The sequence below is a fragment of the Tenrec ecaudatus genome, chromosome 2 (genome assembly GCF_050624435.1).
Source record: "Tenrec ecaudatus isolate mTenEca1 chromosome 2, mTenEca1.hap1, whole genome shotgun sequence".
In the NCBI taxonomy this organism is placed as follows: Eukaryota; Metazoa; Chordata; class Mammalia; order Afrosoricida; family Tenrecidae; genus Tenrec; species Tenrec ecaudatus.
In genome coordinates this window covers 159,104,231-159,119,816 of record NC_134531.1, presented here as the reverse complement: position 1 = coordinate 159,119,816, position 15,586 = coordinate 159,104,231, and the positions used below count along the sequence as shown (strand labels likewise).

The 15,586-nt window shown below is 58.4% G+C and overlaps 1 protein-coding gene across 1 annotated transcript in view; it reads right to left on the bottom strand.

The window, feature by feature from the left end:
- Positions 1-2,094: 2,094 nt before the first annotated feature.
- SLC6A7 (solute carrier family 6 member 7) overlaps positions 2,095-15,586 on the bottom strand; it is a 30,241-nt gene continuing 16,749 nt past the window's right edge. Inside the window, exons 5-16 of the mRNA XM_075542713.1 lie at positions 14,760-14,891; positions 14,370-14,604; positions 12,785-12,923; positions 10,825-10,959; positions 9,364-9,467; positions 9,125-9,249; positions 8,593-8,705; positions 7,571-7,702; positions 7,075-7,174; positions 6,835-6,935; positions 6,271-6,438; positions 2,095-2,304 (exon numbers count right to left, since the gene is read on the bottom strand). Of these exons, the coding sequence (XP_075398828.1) occupies positions 2,095-2,304; positions 6,271-6,438; positions 6,835-6,935; positions 7,075-7,174; positions 7,571-7,702; positions 8,593-8,705; positions 9,125-9,249; positions 9,364-9,467; positions 10,825-10,959; positions 12,785-12,923; positions 14,370-14,604; positions 14,760-14,891 (1,694 nt within the window). The remainder of the gene's footprint in view (positions 2,305-6,270; positions 6,439-6,834; positions 6,936-7,074; positions 7,175-7,570; positions 7,703-8,592; positions 8,706-9,124; positions 9,250-9,363; positions 9,468-10,824; positions 10,960-12,784; positions 12,924-14,369; positions 14,605-14,759; positions 14,892-15,586) is intronic.

Here is a 15,586-nt window from a genome sequence, read left to right as displayed (position 1 = left end):
GGCGGGAGGAGCACTCCTAAAGGTGAGGCCCTTCAAGCACCCTCGGCAAATTAGCAAATTCAACTGTCTTCCTTTACCCAGAGCCCAAGCAAAGCAGGCTGGGAGGGCAGCCTGGCCCTTTGTTAGGGGAAATTTATTAATATCCCAAGTATGCAGGGCCCTACTTTCCCACCCCAAATCAAAGCCTTTACAGACACCTGGACTTCCGCATTTAAAAGGGCCTGAAGCTCTTTTATATGTCAGGGTCCTGCTGGGAGGGGGTGGATGGAACCTGGAAATTCTTCCTGCAGCCTCTTCCCAACCTTCCTTTCCCAACTGGGCCTTCACCTGGGGAGGGGTGGGGGCGGGGAGGAGGAGGGGGAGGAGGGCGGGGCCAGAGCTGGCTAGGGACAGAAAGCTGCAAGGGAAAGGGAAATGCTGGTGGGCCAGGCAGGGCACCCCCTAGCTCTGCCTGCTGGGCTGGCTAATCTTGGTTTCCTCCCTCTCTGGATGTCCGTTTCCACACACATATATGACATCGGAAATGGCCTGTGCTCATCCATGACCCTAAAGGCGTGCAGCTGGAAGCTACTCAATAGTACCAACGAAGAAGGCCTGGTGAGCTGCCTCCATAAAGACGACAGCCAAGAAAATGCAGGGTCTCTGTGAATTCATACTGACTCGATGCCAGCGCCTCTGGTCTTGGGTAGGTGGTCTCTAAGGACCCAGAGCTTGTCTTCCGCCTCAGTCTCCCACAGCCCCCCACCCCACAGTGAGGCAGCCACGCAAACATCAGGAGTCAAGAGGAACAGAGAGAGGAGGTGGGGAGCCTCCTCCTTGGGGAGCAGGGAAGTCCTGTGCCGCCCGCCTCACTTCTCCAGGTGAGGCTCCAAGGACGCAGGGCATGGAAGACGACCTCTGTGGTGTTTATTAACAATGAGCCAACAGAACACATGGGCAGGGGAGGCACCAGGAGGGACAAGGATGGGGCAGGACCCATGGGGCACAGGGTGTCCTGCCCCCCTGGGAACGTCTCCTGGGAGAGCTCGGGCCAGGCCTGTTCCACCCTCCTGAGGAACAAGGTACCTGGGAAGCACCCCCCTCCCCCCCCCCCCGTACGCCTGGAGTTAAAAACACAGCTCAGGCTGCCTTCCTCTCTGCCTTTACCTCCCTATATGGCCTCATGGGCTAGACCGCCGAGTGTAGGCCATCTCTGAGTCTCTTAGGTGCCCCTCCTTGCATTTACAGGCAAGGCCAGCTTCTTGCAGGAAGCAGCATGGGTTGGGGACAAGGGAGCAGGGAAAAGAGGCACCTGGGTCCAGACTCCGAGTGGTTAGTCTGGCCACTTCCCCTGGCCTACACAGGCCCAGGCTCCCTGCCCCGCACCTAGGTCTGTAATCCAGGAGTGAAGGTGGAGGCCGCCAACACCTCTTACCTGTTCCCTACAGGCCTCCTGCCTCCCCCTGCCCCCAGTGCCCAGAATGATATCTACATAAAACACAACCACATCATGCAAACACCCTGCCCACCGGCCCCCAGGTCCCCACTCCCCATCGTTCTTCACCACCACTGTAGCCTCCCTAGGGCTCAGAGAGCATCGCTCCCCACTCTGCAGACCCCCTTCAACCTGGCCTCCATGCCACGCTCTCTGCTGTAACAGAGCCCCCAGCCCAGCGCTGGTTATGTTGAAGTGTGGGGGGACAAGCTCCCCAGACAAAAGGGGACTCTACGCTAAACAGCACACAGGGAAGGAAGCTGGCTGGCAAAAAGCCTGGGTCAAGTCTTCTCTGCCGTGTGACCCTGGGCAAGTCCCCTCTCCCCAGCCTCAGTTGGTCCATCTGTAGAGTAAGGGTTGGGCTGGGTCATCTTGGGTTTTGAATGGTGGGTGTGTGTGTGTGTGTGTGTGTGTGTGTGTGTGTGTGTGTGTAGGAGTGACTGCGTGCGTGCGTGTATGTGTGTGTGTGTGAGTGTGCGTGTGTGTGTAAGGTGACAGACTCCAGGCGAGACAAAGACCACAGGACAATTGCAGGGGGCACGCGGAACCTCCCCCGGCTCCAGCCTGCCTGCACACCAGGTGCACAACCGGGGACAGGACTGCCACAGGCACCAGGCGCCTCACATCACAGACTCCTCATCCTCGGCGATCTCGCGGTCCACCTCCACTGCTGTGTTCTCGAAGCTGGTGATGCCGCCGTACTTGCGCATGTGCACCATCAGTGGCTTGGGTGACTGGCTCCCGGCCAGCGTGGCCACGTACATGCCGGTCCTGTTCTCCTCCAGTGAAGGGCCCCAGTCCATGGCCGGCCTGCTGGCCTGCTGGAGCCGCTGCGGGCAGGGAGGGACAGCAGTGAGGTCAGTGGCACACAGGAGCGCTTATGGTGGCCAGGCCCATGCCAGACCTGGCTGACCGCCTACCTGAATCCTTGCAGCAAGCCAGTTTGGGGGTGGGGGCGGCACTGTTCCTGCCCCGGGGCCATCCTTGGACAGGACACGAGTTCTCTGAACTCTGCTTCGGCTGCCCTGTCTCTAATGCTAACTCACAATCAGCCCCCTCACAGGCTGTGTGTGAGCCCCGGGGTGGGGGTGGGGGCCTGTGACAAAGCCCTTGACCACTCACCCAGAGGCACCTTGAAAACCTGCTTCTGAAATGCCATGGCCTGGAAACCCCTGGAAACCCCTGTGGGGTCTGAATCAACTCAGCAGGGCCACTTAGGATGGCAGGCCAGGGCTGTAGTGAGGACTAGAGGTCAGAGTCACTATGAGCTGCCCCAAGTCTCTCCCTGAACCGTGACCACCCGAGCGGGCGAGGATTGGGCAGCTATGGCTGGCCGGCTGTGGCTGCCCCTCTGTGGACTACTAGCCCTACTTGCTGGTGCCTCTTCCACCAGAGCTCCGCAGTCGCCTGGCTCAGCATCACAGTTACCCACCAGGCTCCCTGGACAGCCGAGGCAGCTGTCCACGAGGTGCCCAGGGCAGGAATCAAACCCATCTCCTGCGTGGAAGGCAAGAGTGCTACCCCACCCTCTCAGAGCAGGGTGCGGCCAGAGATTGAGAGGACCGAAACCAGGCCCTGCATCATGTCTGTGCTGACTTAGGGCAACGCTACAGGACAGAGCAGAACTGCGTGCTGGGATTTCGGAGACTGCACATGTTTATGGGAGCGGAGAGCCTCACGTAGCTCCCTCTGAGCAGCTTGTGGTTAGCAGCCTGATCGATGGTGGGGTTTGTTATGATGTGTAGTAGGCTCCTCTTCTGAGCACCAGGTCAATCATGTGACTCACTCTGGACCCACTTCCCGTCAACACATGCTAAGGGCTGGGGCCTGTTGGGAAAGAGCTGAGATGGGGGCTGCAGCTGGCCTCCTAGGTCCCTTCCAGTCCTGGCATTCTGTCATGTTCGGACTCCGACGTCCCCGCTTCAAGACGTAGTTTCCATGAGAAGAGGAGCTGACTAAGAGGATGACTAACCCTGGACATTGTAGGATTTCCTCTTTCTCAAACCTCAAACCACACTCCCAAAGCCCTGCCAGGGAGGAGAGTGCTGGGACCCTTGGGGAGAGGGTGGCAGCTAATATTAAGTGGAGCCCACTGCACTGTGGGCGGGTTTCCAGGGAAGCTCATGGGTCGTGCCCTCAGCCAGGGGCCAGCACAGCTTGTGCCAGAAGCAGGGTGGCATTTAGGAAAGCAACAGCATGCTGCTCCTCTGCCCTGGAATCTGCCAGGGCCTTCCCACCCCACTCAGAGTAACACCCAGAGTTACTGGCCCCCGCCTGGTCCCCAGACCATGACCTCCACTTCTCTCCCCTGGCACTCTGCTCAGTTACAAGGACCATTCTGCCCATCAACTCAGACAGGCCTTCTCTCCACCTCTCTCTGCCTCTCCCTCTCTCCCGGCTTTGTTTATTGCCTGCCTGTCTCCTACATGAAAACATAAGCTCCGTGGGAACAAGGACGTGGCTTGTTCCAGCTGGGCGGAGTATGCGTGCTCCCTAGACCACAGCTCCTCAGCCTGGGCCCTGCTCTCATTTGGGGCCAGATAATTCTCTATGGTCAGGGCTGTTCTGTGCATTAAAGTGTGTTCATTTAGCAGCACTGTGGTATCTGCCCACTAGGAGCACAGCTTACCCTCCCTTCCCCACGACAACTAAAAATGCCTTTCTCTCACACACACACACACACACACACACACAGAGCAGTAAATGACACCGTCACTGCCATCAAGCTCATTCCCACATCACAGGGACCCTACAATAGGGCGAAGTAGAACTGCCCCCGTGGGTTTCCCAGACTGTAGTTCTTTCCAGGAAGAGAAAGCCCTGTCTTTCTCCCCTGGAGCTGGTGGTCCCAAACTGCTGAACCTGCAGATAGCGGCCCTCCACGTGAGCCGACACCCCTGGGAGAGGGCTCTAGAGGATACCAAGTGTCCTCTTGGCCTAGAAGGGTTGCACCCTCACCGTGTTCCACACGGAGCCAAGCGCTGGCTTACCGAATCTTGACCTGACCCTGGGAGACAGACCAGTTGCAGTCAGAGCTGAACCTGCTCCATAGGGCTTTCAATGGCTGACTTTTCAGAAGTAGACCACCAGGCCCTCTGGGTGAGCCTGCACCTGCACCTTTCGGATTAGCAGCCGAGGAGCATGTCACATTAATCATTTGCATCCCAGGGGACATGCATCATCCAGGGCCCTAAGGTGGAGGTAGTATCAGCTTACTTTAACCCTCCCTCTCCACAGATGCTGTCGGAAAACAGAGCTCAGAGAGGTCAGTTAAGCTGGCCAAGGCCACACAGTGGAACATGGTGCCTTGCCCTCCTGTCTGTGAAAAGACTCTGCTCGCTTCCTTCTCGCTGCGGCTCTGAGGGCAGTCATCACGGGCCCGTTTTCAGGACAGAGATTGGTGCGGCACAGATTGGTGCGGTTACTTGGTTACTTGGCTAGGTCACACTACAGCACACACTATAACCGGGATCCAGCGTGTGGGGAATCAGGCTCGTGCTTCCAGCCCTCGCCTGCACCCCAGCAGCCGGCCCCAGAACCCCTCCTCCTTCACCCACAGACACCTGACCTCCCAAGCAAGGAGGCAAGGTCACCTTTGGTAACACAGGTGGGGCTTCTGAGGCTCAAAGAAAAGTTTACCCCAACTCAGACAGCACTTGCTGCTAAGGCCACGGAGGCAAGCAGGCAGGGTGTGGCCGGGGCCTGGTCACAACCATTTCTGCCAGGGCGGGGAGAGCTTCTCCGTGGGAACGTGAGGGTGGTAAGAGAGAGAGCCGAATGGTGGGCGATGTGCCAACTGGGGGTCTGACTTGTACTTGCTCATTCCGTGTTCCCACTGTCATCGATTTCAATCGAGACCTTGTGGACAGGGTGGAAACCGCCCCTGTGAGTTTCTGAGATTCAGTCTTCACGGGAGTAGAACACCCAGAGCCTTATCTTTTTCCCATGGTGCACCTCGTGGTTTCAAACTGCTGACCTTGAGGTTAGCCGCCCAACCCGGTAACCACTGTGACTTGGAGCCGACTCGATGGCAGAGAGCATTTGGTTTGGGTGGTTGAGCTCACACTCTCGGTGCAGTAACCACCACACACAATGTTCCAGAGTAATGCTCAATTCGCTCTCGACCTCCTGTTCTCCAGCACTGCCCGCCATGGCAGCCCTGTGCCGCCAGAGGGCTCCACAGCCAGGGCTGCAGCAGCCCAATGCTCCCTACAGAGGGCGCGGCTGCCTCCACCTTAGAGGGCCACGGACGGGATCCTGCGAGGGTCCCAGGTGTCCGCTGGCCCACAGAGGGGCACTCCACCCCTCTCCCAGGGCCTGAAGAGCCCCGTGACAGACAGCTTGCACCCTGCCTTCGCCGGGGCTCTCCACAAAGCTCCAGCCACAGGCAGGGCTCACATGGTCATTCTATCCCAGACCACTGAGGAAGAGGGGGACAACCCATTTTCTGGAGTCCCTCCATGTGGAGTCCCCAAGGGAACTCTGGGCTAGTGATCTGTGGGACTGTGTCCCTGCAGGATATGTGGGGACTGGCCAAGGCAGGTGGTGGCTGCACTGTGTCCTCCCTTAGAGGCTAGGAGAGGGGAAGCGGGGAGGGAGGTGCACAGGGCAGGACTCTAGCCCTTAAGCCTTCCTCCACCCAGGCATGCCCAGGCTGGCGAGAGTGCAGGCTACTGGTTAGGAAAAATGGTCCAGTGATGTGCCCAGGCTGGGGGTACAGTGCTGGTACACATGTTCTGTGTCTCCTGGAGTGGGCCCAGGACAGGGCATGGGCTGGGACACTGGGACCCACTCACCTCCCAGAGCGAGCCTTCCTCTCGGAGCACAGCCACCAGCATGCCGGCCGGGATCATCAGGCAGGACAGCAGGCCCATCAGGATGCCCAGCAGCTCGGCCCAGGCTGGGAATCGGTAGCTGCCGTACTCTGAGGGCTGGTACTTGACGATGCTGTACACCAGCAGGGCCTGCAGGGGGTGCTCCGAGCATCACAGTGGGCCCAGGGGATGGGGACAGCCCAGGTCTGAGCTAACTTAAGGCCTGAGAGAGCCCAGGCGAGGGCCCAAGAGGCCAGACAGCAAGGGCCCTGGGCCTGAAGAGGTCCAGTCCCCAGCTGCAACAGAACCTGAGGGATCCAGGCCTTGTCAGCCCAGCTCTGGACACCCAGGTTCCTGACATGACCTACCCCTGAGACCTGGGCAAGCCCAGGCTTAAACCCAGCACAGCTATTAAAATTGAGGGGCACCTGGGGGAGGGGCCAGCCCTCAGCCCCAACAGAGATGCACCAGAATGCCCAGAGGGGACCCCTGCTCTCAGCCCTGGGGCCCCAACCAGTGGTTCTACCCCCCAACCCCAGCAGTTACCAGGAGTGTGGCCGGGGACAGGAGCAGCCAGCAGGCCCGGAAATAGAGGCCGGGCTTGAAGCCCAGCATCATATGGATGTCACGGCAGAACCTCTGGATACCTGCAAATGGAGGGGAGGAGGAGTGGCCCTGCCAAAGGCCAGCAGCCCCTCCCTCCCTCCCTCAGCAGTCCCCCACTGTCAACCCTGGCCCCAGGGCCCAGAGGCGCTGCAGGGCACCTCCCACGCCTGCCCTCCTCACCATACACGCGGGTGACGGCGAGGCACGTGGTTATCACCACCACCATCAGCCCGAAGCTGGCGCTGTAGTCATCCAGAAGGACCAGCCAGTACATGCCCCCCTGAAACATAAGCCACAGTCTGGGGGGCCAAGCTGGCCTCACTTTGGCTGCAGGCCCCCTCTCCCAGCAGGAAGTGGGCAGGCCGGCAGCCAGGGCTGCGGGGAGAGCCGGAGTCTGCTGGACCCACCACGTGCCCCCGCTGGCTCCATTGTGACAACCTCCTCACACATGGGAACCAGTTCAGCGATGCTAGCCTCTTGTCCTGAAGTTGCTCCCCAAGTTCAGGAGCAAGCCTCCCCCAGTCCTTCAGGCCTCTAACCACAAGCCCAAGCTGGCCTGCCTTCCGCCCCCGAGGAGGTGAGGCCTGGGGAGGAGTAAGTGAGTGGCCCCCAAAGGGAAGGAGGGGGCAGCTCCATGCTTGCTCTGCTGGCTGGCCTCCCCCTCAGCACCACTCACATCTGTGGTAAGGATCAACCCCATCAGGTACATGGCCACGCACAGGAGCCCGGAGAACACGGCCTTCTTGGGCCGCAGGTAGTAAGGGAACTCGTCCGTCACCGCTGTCACGATGGTCTCCATAAAGGCAAACTGGGGTGCGAGGGGATGGCGGGCGCAGGGTCAGAGCCTGTCCCCACTGCGCGCGCACACACACGAACTCATGTACACACACAAACTCTACACACATGAACTCATGTACACACTTACACAGACATACACGAGCTCAGGTACACACACAAACTCATGTACACACACAAACTCATATATACACACGAACTCATGTACACACACGAACTCATGTGCGCACACACTCACACACAGACACATGAAGTCATGTACACAGAGACACGTTAACTCAAGCACACACATGTGTGCACACACACATTTGAACTTATGTACGCACACAGACACATGTGAACTCATGCACACAGACACACATGAACTCATGGGCACACTCACACAGACATGTGAAACACACACAAATGCATGTACACACACGTGAACTTATATGCACACGCAGACACGTGTGAACTTATGTACACACGCAGACACACGTGAATTCATGCACACAGTCACACACACACACAAACTCATGAGCACACTCACACAGATACAAATGAACTCATGTGCACACACAGTTGCACATACACTTACGCTCACACACATGAACTCATGTATACACACGAATGCATATACATACACACAGAGACACAGGAACTCATGTACATTCTCAAAGAGACACACATGAACTCATGCACACACACGAAGTCATGTGCATACACACTCACACAAGACACATGAAGTCATATACACAGAGACACACATGAACTCATGCACACTCACTCACATACACACACACTCATACACATGAATGCATGCACACACACAGGCACACACAGGCACACACATGAACACATGCACATGCCCACATACATACACATGCACACGCACACACTAAGGCACACCAGGACGAGGCGCACCTGGCTGTCCAAGCCCAGCGTCAGAAGCATGAAGAAGAAGAGGAAGGACCAGAAGGGTGACAGAGGCAGCATGGTCATGGCCTGCGGGTAGACAACAAAGGCCAGGCCGGGGCCTGGGGCCAAGGACACAAGGGGTCAGCAGCCTGGGCAGGTGGGGGGCCCACCCTCCCCCACACACAGCCACACCCACTCAGGCACACTCAATTAACCAGCCCCGAGAGGAACACTCAGTGCACACTGGGGCCACAGGCCGGCACACGGCCGGACACACTGGGACACACAAGGCAGAAAACACAGGACCATCTCACGCAGCAGCGGGGAGGGGGGGCTTCCTCCCACAGGTGGATGTCCACCATGCGCACGTGACCAGAGGCCAGCTAGGACACACGGCATTATTTTTTTATGTGTGTGTATGCATCTATGAAAACACACACACCCATGCCAGCCTCATCACGACTTTGTGGGTGCACACGTAGGCTAGTCCCCACCACCACTGCTGCCTCCCCCGACCCAGGCCTGGCAGCCTGCCCACCTGCTTTGGCTACTTGGTCCACAGGCACGCCCAGCTCCTGAGACATGTAGCCCAGCACAGAGAAGATGGCGAAGCCAGCCAGGATGCTGGTGATGGCATTGCCCAGCGTCACGATGAAGGTGTCTCTGCCCGCAGAAGTCCAGGGTCAGGTCAGGGGCTGGCCCTGCCGGCCCCCTCTCCCCTCCTCAGCCACTGCCCTTACCCTGTCTCACCCGGGAGTGGGACCCGCGGGCACTGACCTGTAGATGTTCTGGTGAAATGTGTTGTAGGAGGCGAAGGTGAGGAGGCCCCCGAAGCCCACCCCCAGCGAGTAGAAGATCTGCAGGGCAGCCTCGATCCACACCTGTGCCGAGGGAGGATGAAGAGAGCGGCCGGTGTCCCCAGGCCCACGGAAAGGGCAGGGGGTGGGGGTGGGGGGCAACAGCAGGCAGATGGGCAGATGCTCCCCCACTAACACTGCAGGAGCCCGGCAAGGACCTTTCCCTCCCTGGACCTCGGTTTCCTCGTCCAACATACAGAGAACGGTCCCTCGCTTGGCCCAGTTCTGAGGGATTTTCCGCAAACTTTTTAAGGCGATTCCTGTTGACAATAATACCAGGCAATCTTTGGACTTTCTCCCTCGAAGCCGCGGGTCCTGTCTCAGAGCCCACATCACCACTTTCTGGAGCTGTGAACTCGGGCAGGCCCAATGTCTCACTGCGAGTGGGACCCCTGTGACCCGAGGCTCATCAGGAGAACTAGCACCCCCTTCACAGGGTGCTGTCAAGTCGCTTTTGTTACCAGGCGACCTCTTGCTAGCAAAGCTGAGTCGCGCTCTGCGGGCCTTTCCAGGGCTGGGAATTTTGGGAATAGATCGCCAGGCCTTTCTTCCGGCCCACTTCTGAGCAGTTACAAAACTCCGACCTTTCCGTTGGCGGCTACTGAGGACTCTATGCACACCCAGGCCCCCGTGGTGTAATGACTAACTACTAACTCACTCACTCACTCACGCCAATTCATAAGGACCCTCTGGGACAGGGGAGAACGGCCCCTGCGGGTTTCCCAGACTGTCACACTGTAGGGAGTCAATAGAAAGCCCCGTCTCTCTCCTGTAGGAAGGATGAAGTGGTGACACGTATGCACGACTGTAGAGCAGGGTCAGGTACACGACCCGACCGTCTTATAGAGAATTGTGTTTCCTAAGCCAAGAGATCGTGGTCAGTATAGCAAACGGGAGCCATGAGTGCCGTCGGGGCACGAGGAGGCGCTGAGTGCCCCTGTAACCAGGACTCCAGGGAGCTGTGCGGCTCTGTCCTTCAGGGTGGCTGGAGTTGGAACCCACTGGCGGGCAGTGGGGGGTGGGGGGGTGTGTCCTTATCTTTATTGCTCCCATCCTCATTACTCATGCTGTCCTTGGGGCTTGGGTATCAACTCGATCTGGTTTTGAAATCCCAGCCCAGCCATTCCCTAGCTGTGTGCCCCTAGGCTTATCACTACCCCATCTGAGCCTCTATTTCTTCATCTGCACAAGGGGGGGGGGGGCGTGGATTATGCCTCCATCCCTGGCTGCTAAGAATAATGAATGGGGAAGATGTACCAGAGGTGTCTGTCACCTGGACTGTTCCCCTACCCCCCACGCTCCGTCCTCCATCCTCCCTCGTGAAGGCAGGCGGCCTCTCCCCACAGCTCACCTCCCCCACTGGCCCTGAGGGCCTCCTCACCTTGGAAGAGAGCAGGTGGTGGAACTGAGGCGTCAGGTAGAACTGGATGCCCTTCCAGGCCCCTGGAAGGGTGACGCCACGGACCAGCAGCATGAGCAGGATGAAGTAGGGGAATGTGGCCGTGAAATACACCACCTGGGGCCATGGGTGGGGAGGGAAGGCAGGTGACCTTCTTCCTCCCCAAATTCCCTTCTCGGTTACTCATCTCCCCACTCTTCCAGTCCCCCTGCCGGGAATCAGCCCGTCATCTGCGCTGCTGCCCCCTCCTTACTGCCCCTTTCCTTCCATCTACTCAGCCCATCCCTGTCTCTCTGCTTCCAAAGACCATCCCAGATCCATCTCCTCCATCTTCACTAGGGGCCCGGCCTAGGCTACCATCCTCACTTGCTTGGATGGGGAGGGGAGCCTCCCGATGGCTCCTCCTTCTCCATGTCCCGCTCCCCTACCCCTCATTCTCCTGGTCATCAGACTCTCACCATGCCCAAACTGACCCCTGACCTTTGCTCCTCGGCTTCCAGAGCTCCAGCCACTACCCTCCACAACCAAGGTCAAGCCCCAGCCCCCTCTCCTTGGCTCAGCCACGCACTCCTTTCCTCTCCAAATGTGTCTACTCTGTCTTCTGCGCCTGCCTTGTAATGGCTTGGGCAGCTTGTCTCAACCGTGTGCAGAAGGGCAAGTTCTAATTTATAAATGGCGAATGCACTCACATCGTCCTGAAATTGCTTTGACCACTTCCCTCCCACTCCTTCCTAACCTAAAGTAGTCTTATCCTCCCTGTATCTCGTTATAACGGTATCCCCAGCTTCCTCTAGATGGGGCTGCTCCAGGCCCAACTCCAGGGGCAGGCACGGGACCCAGTCCCAGCTGATCAGATCACGCTCCTCTCCTGGCTTCGTGACCTAGCTTACAGGACTCAACCCCCGGGTCTCACTCACTGCCAGGGAGCTGGTTCAGAGGCAACGTGACACCACAGGGTTCTGACACTGTGATTCTTCATGGGAGTAGAAAACCTCGTTTCTGTCTCAGGGAGCAACTCGTGGTTTTGAACTAGCAGTCCAAGGCGGAACCCACTATACCACTGGGGCTCCCTCTACAAACTAGCAAACAACACAGATAAAGAAACTCACTGCCATCGAGTCGATGCTGACTCAGAAACCCTGTGGGACAGGACAGGATACAGTGTGTTTCTGAGACTCTAACTCAGCAGTTCTCAACCCGTGGGTGGTGACCCCTTGGGGGGGGTTGAACGACCCTTTCACAGGGGTCACCAAATTCATAACAGTAGCAAAATTACAGTGATGACATAGTAACGAAAATAATGTCATGGTTGGGGGTCACCACCACATGAGGAACTGTATGAAAGGGTCGCAGCATGAGGAAGGTTAGACCCACCGCTCAAACTTTTTATGGGAGCAGAAAGCCCCTCTCCTCCCTTACAAATGACAGGGCAAGAGAACGCGTCCTTAAACAGATCAAACACACGAGCTTTTCTCCAGCTTGCAGGAAACATGCAGCCCAAGAAGACTTCAACCTGGAGGAAAGCACTCCTGAGAGACCGAGCCGCAACCTCCCCGAATGTCCCCAGCTCCAGCTGGGCCTGAAACAGCCTCTGGACTTTCCAATCGGGTTCCATTCGCTGGCATGCAAAAAGCCCCAACTCACCACCCACCCTCCAAGCACTCCATCAAAGTCGCTGGGCCCCTTCATGGCAGCGTCCCACCTGCCTGGGGCAAGGGTCCACACTTCATGACATATGGCTCCCACCCTGGACAAGGGCTAGTCCAGGCAACCAGCCCCCCCCCCTCCATGCAGCCTCACCTCCACCCTTTCCCTCCCAGTTCAAGTCCTTTCCTGGCCCCCCTCTCCAGTGGAAATCTGTCCATGCCTCCAGGGTTAATGCATCCCCACGTCCTCGAGGATCCCCAATCCCCTAAAACCTGCAGGGCCTCCTAGGCGTCACCTTGCCCGAGGACTTGACCCCCTTGAGGATGCAGAGGAACACGATGACCCAGGAGAGCAGCAGGCACAGGCAGAGGTTCCAGCGGAGCTGCCCAGGGCTCCCGATGCCCTGGCTGCCCTGGATGTGCAGGACATAGCGGCTGTGGGGGGACACGCGGGGATCAGATCTGTGGGTGGCCATTTGCCGCCGACATTCCTCCTGGCCTTTCTATCTCCTCTGACCAACGCTGTGCCCATGAGGCTGGCCTCCACACCAGCCAGACTCCCAGACTCCTCAGTGGCCGGTTATGGGGGGATGGCCAAGAGCTGACGATACCAGCAGAAGGTGGAAGGTAGGAGGAGTGAGGGGACAGGTGCTTGCTCACAGGCACACATGTGCACACCCCTGTCCATGTCTGCACTGGCTTCATGTCGCAGTGGTTAACGGGACCGCCTGTGGAGCAGCCCTCTCCAGGACTGCAATTCTCCCAGGAATGTGGCTTCCTAGCCTTGCCTCTGGGGGGAAGGAGCAGCTCTCTCCCTACGGCCAGTCTCCGGTGCCTTGCTTCTCCTTGCCCATCCCCTAGGCTCCACACAGGCCCTTCATTAGATGCTCTTTAATGAGACCCTTTGAGAGTGCCATCTGCTTGCTGACAGTGCCCTGACAGAAGCGGTCAGCCATGGTGTTTCCAAGGAGACCCCTTGCCGACCATTCCCTCTTCGTTGGCTTCAAGCTGCAGATTTGAGCCTGTCCTTCCTTCTGGTCAGACATACGCCTCAGCGGGGGAGGAGAGGGGTCAGACGCCTTGGGTAAGTCCCAAGTGGACAATCGATTGGACTGGATATTAAAGGCAAGTTGGAGGTCAAGGTACAGGAGCCCCTGAGAGGAGCTTTCCAGCTGAGCCTTCTACAAGCAAGGGGTTGGTGGATCTGGCCCAGGTCCTCTGGACACCCAAAGACCCCTGCAAAGGCATCAGCCTCTTCCAGATCATTCTAGGCGCTCCAGGGTCTGGAGGCCCCTGCTCCAGTCACTAGCTACCACGCAATCCCGCGGACCCCGGCTATCAAGGGGGTGACAGGGTGCAGGGATGGCCTGTGGCACCTGCATTAACAGGGGGCTGCCACGGTGTCATGTGGTTTTGCCTGAATCCCCTGTTTCATCCTCACCCTACACTTGTCTTCCCTCTCCTATGGGATGGGGCTGCCTATGCATCTCTCAGGCCCCTGCTGTGGGCATCACCTAGTCACATAGTATGTGCTCAATAAACACTGACAGAAAGGATGGACAGGGGAGGGCCTGGCTGAACAACCTCCCACGAGGTAGGTATGGAGAGTAGGCCTTTTTAGAGAAAACCATCCCTGGGCTAGCCCCTCCTGAGCGTCCACCATCCACCAGGCAACACTGTCCTTTCTATGGATTCACCACCTCTGAACCAGCAGCTCCTAGGATCTATCCCCGCCACCCCTCATTCTAAAGACACACATCAAATTGTGTTCAAGGTCTGACAGCTGGTTCAGCAGAGCTCCTGGACTGGAACCCAGGGTCCGCCGAGCCCAGCTCTGAGGCCCCTTGGGGCACCCCTGGTGGTGCAGTGGGGCCAGCTGACCTCCAGTACTCCTCGCTGGGGCTGACCGTGCTGCTGAGGTTGGCGGGCAGGACCCCGTTGCCTCCCTGGGAGCCGTGGTGCTCCAGGCAGAGGTCGGTGTTCCACCAGTTGCCGCAGTGCTCCCAGGGCAGGGTGCTGGTGAGGGAGGCGAAGAGGTAGAAGAGGACGTAGGCAATGATCATGTTGTAGTAGATGGCCACCAGGCCCACGATGAGCAGCATGGCAGCACCGGCACCTGCGGGCAGGGCAGAGGGCTGCTGGCCAGTCCTGCTGAGCCAGGCTACTGGGGGCCTCCAACAAGTCATCTCCTTTCTGGGCCCCAGGAGAGTAGGGGCCCCCCTCCCAGCCTCCCTGAGGTCCAGCCCGCCCCTGGCACTGCTGCAGCCTCACCTTTGAAGAGGGGGCTGATTTTCCAGACAGCCAGAGGGCCCAGGCTGGAAAACTGGCCCAGAGAGAGCTCCAGGAAGAAGAGGGGGATGCCGCAGATGCCCAGCATGAGGAAGTAGGGCACGAGGAAGGCGCCTGTGCAGAAAGGGGTGGTTCTCAGCCGGGTCACCCCTCTCCATGGCCCAGCTGCAGCCCTGTTCCTTCCCTGGCCTACAGAGACCACCGGGACCCTGGGGGAGCACCGCTCAGGTGGGCCTTGAACAGGGTCGGGGTGTGCAGCCTGGCTCTCTTGCACACCTGGAGGTCGCTGAGGACAGGGGGGCTCAGAGCCCTTGGGAGAGGGGGATGGATGACTGAGTGGATGCTGGCCGATTGCTCCTGAAGGAAGCGCCAACCCCTCAGGGCCAGGCTCCAGGCACCCAGCCACAGCCTCTCCCCATACCACTAGTTCTTTATGGGGTCCACCATCCCTTGCCCCTCTTCTTATCAAATTGTCAGTCCTCTTTAGGGCACTGCCCACCTCTCCAGATGGCTCTGTGGGGGGGGGGGCAGTGGTTACAAGAGTCAGCTCCCTGTGGACACAGAGCCCAAACCTGGCCAATCAGAGGCCTTCTCTGTGATTCTATACAGATGAGGATGAGATCATTCCAGAAGGGTCTGTGGCCACACCCCCTCCATACTGCATGATGGGAGGGAGGGAATAGTGCTCAGGGCCAAAGGAGGTCAGCAGATAGAGAAATGGAGTGGAGAAAGGGGAGGGCGGGAGGGGAGGGAAGTGGGGCCATTAGTGAGTTCCAAGTATTTCAGAATTTCACTTCCTAATCTTGTAA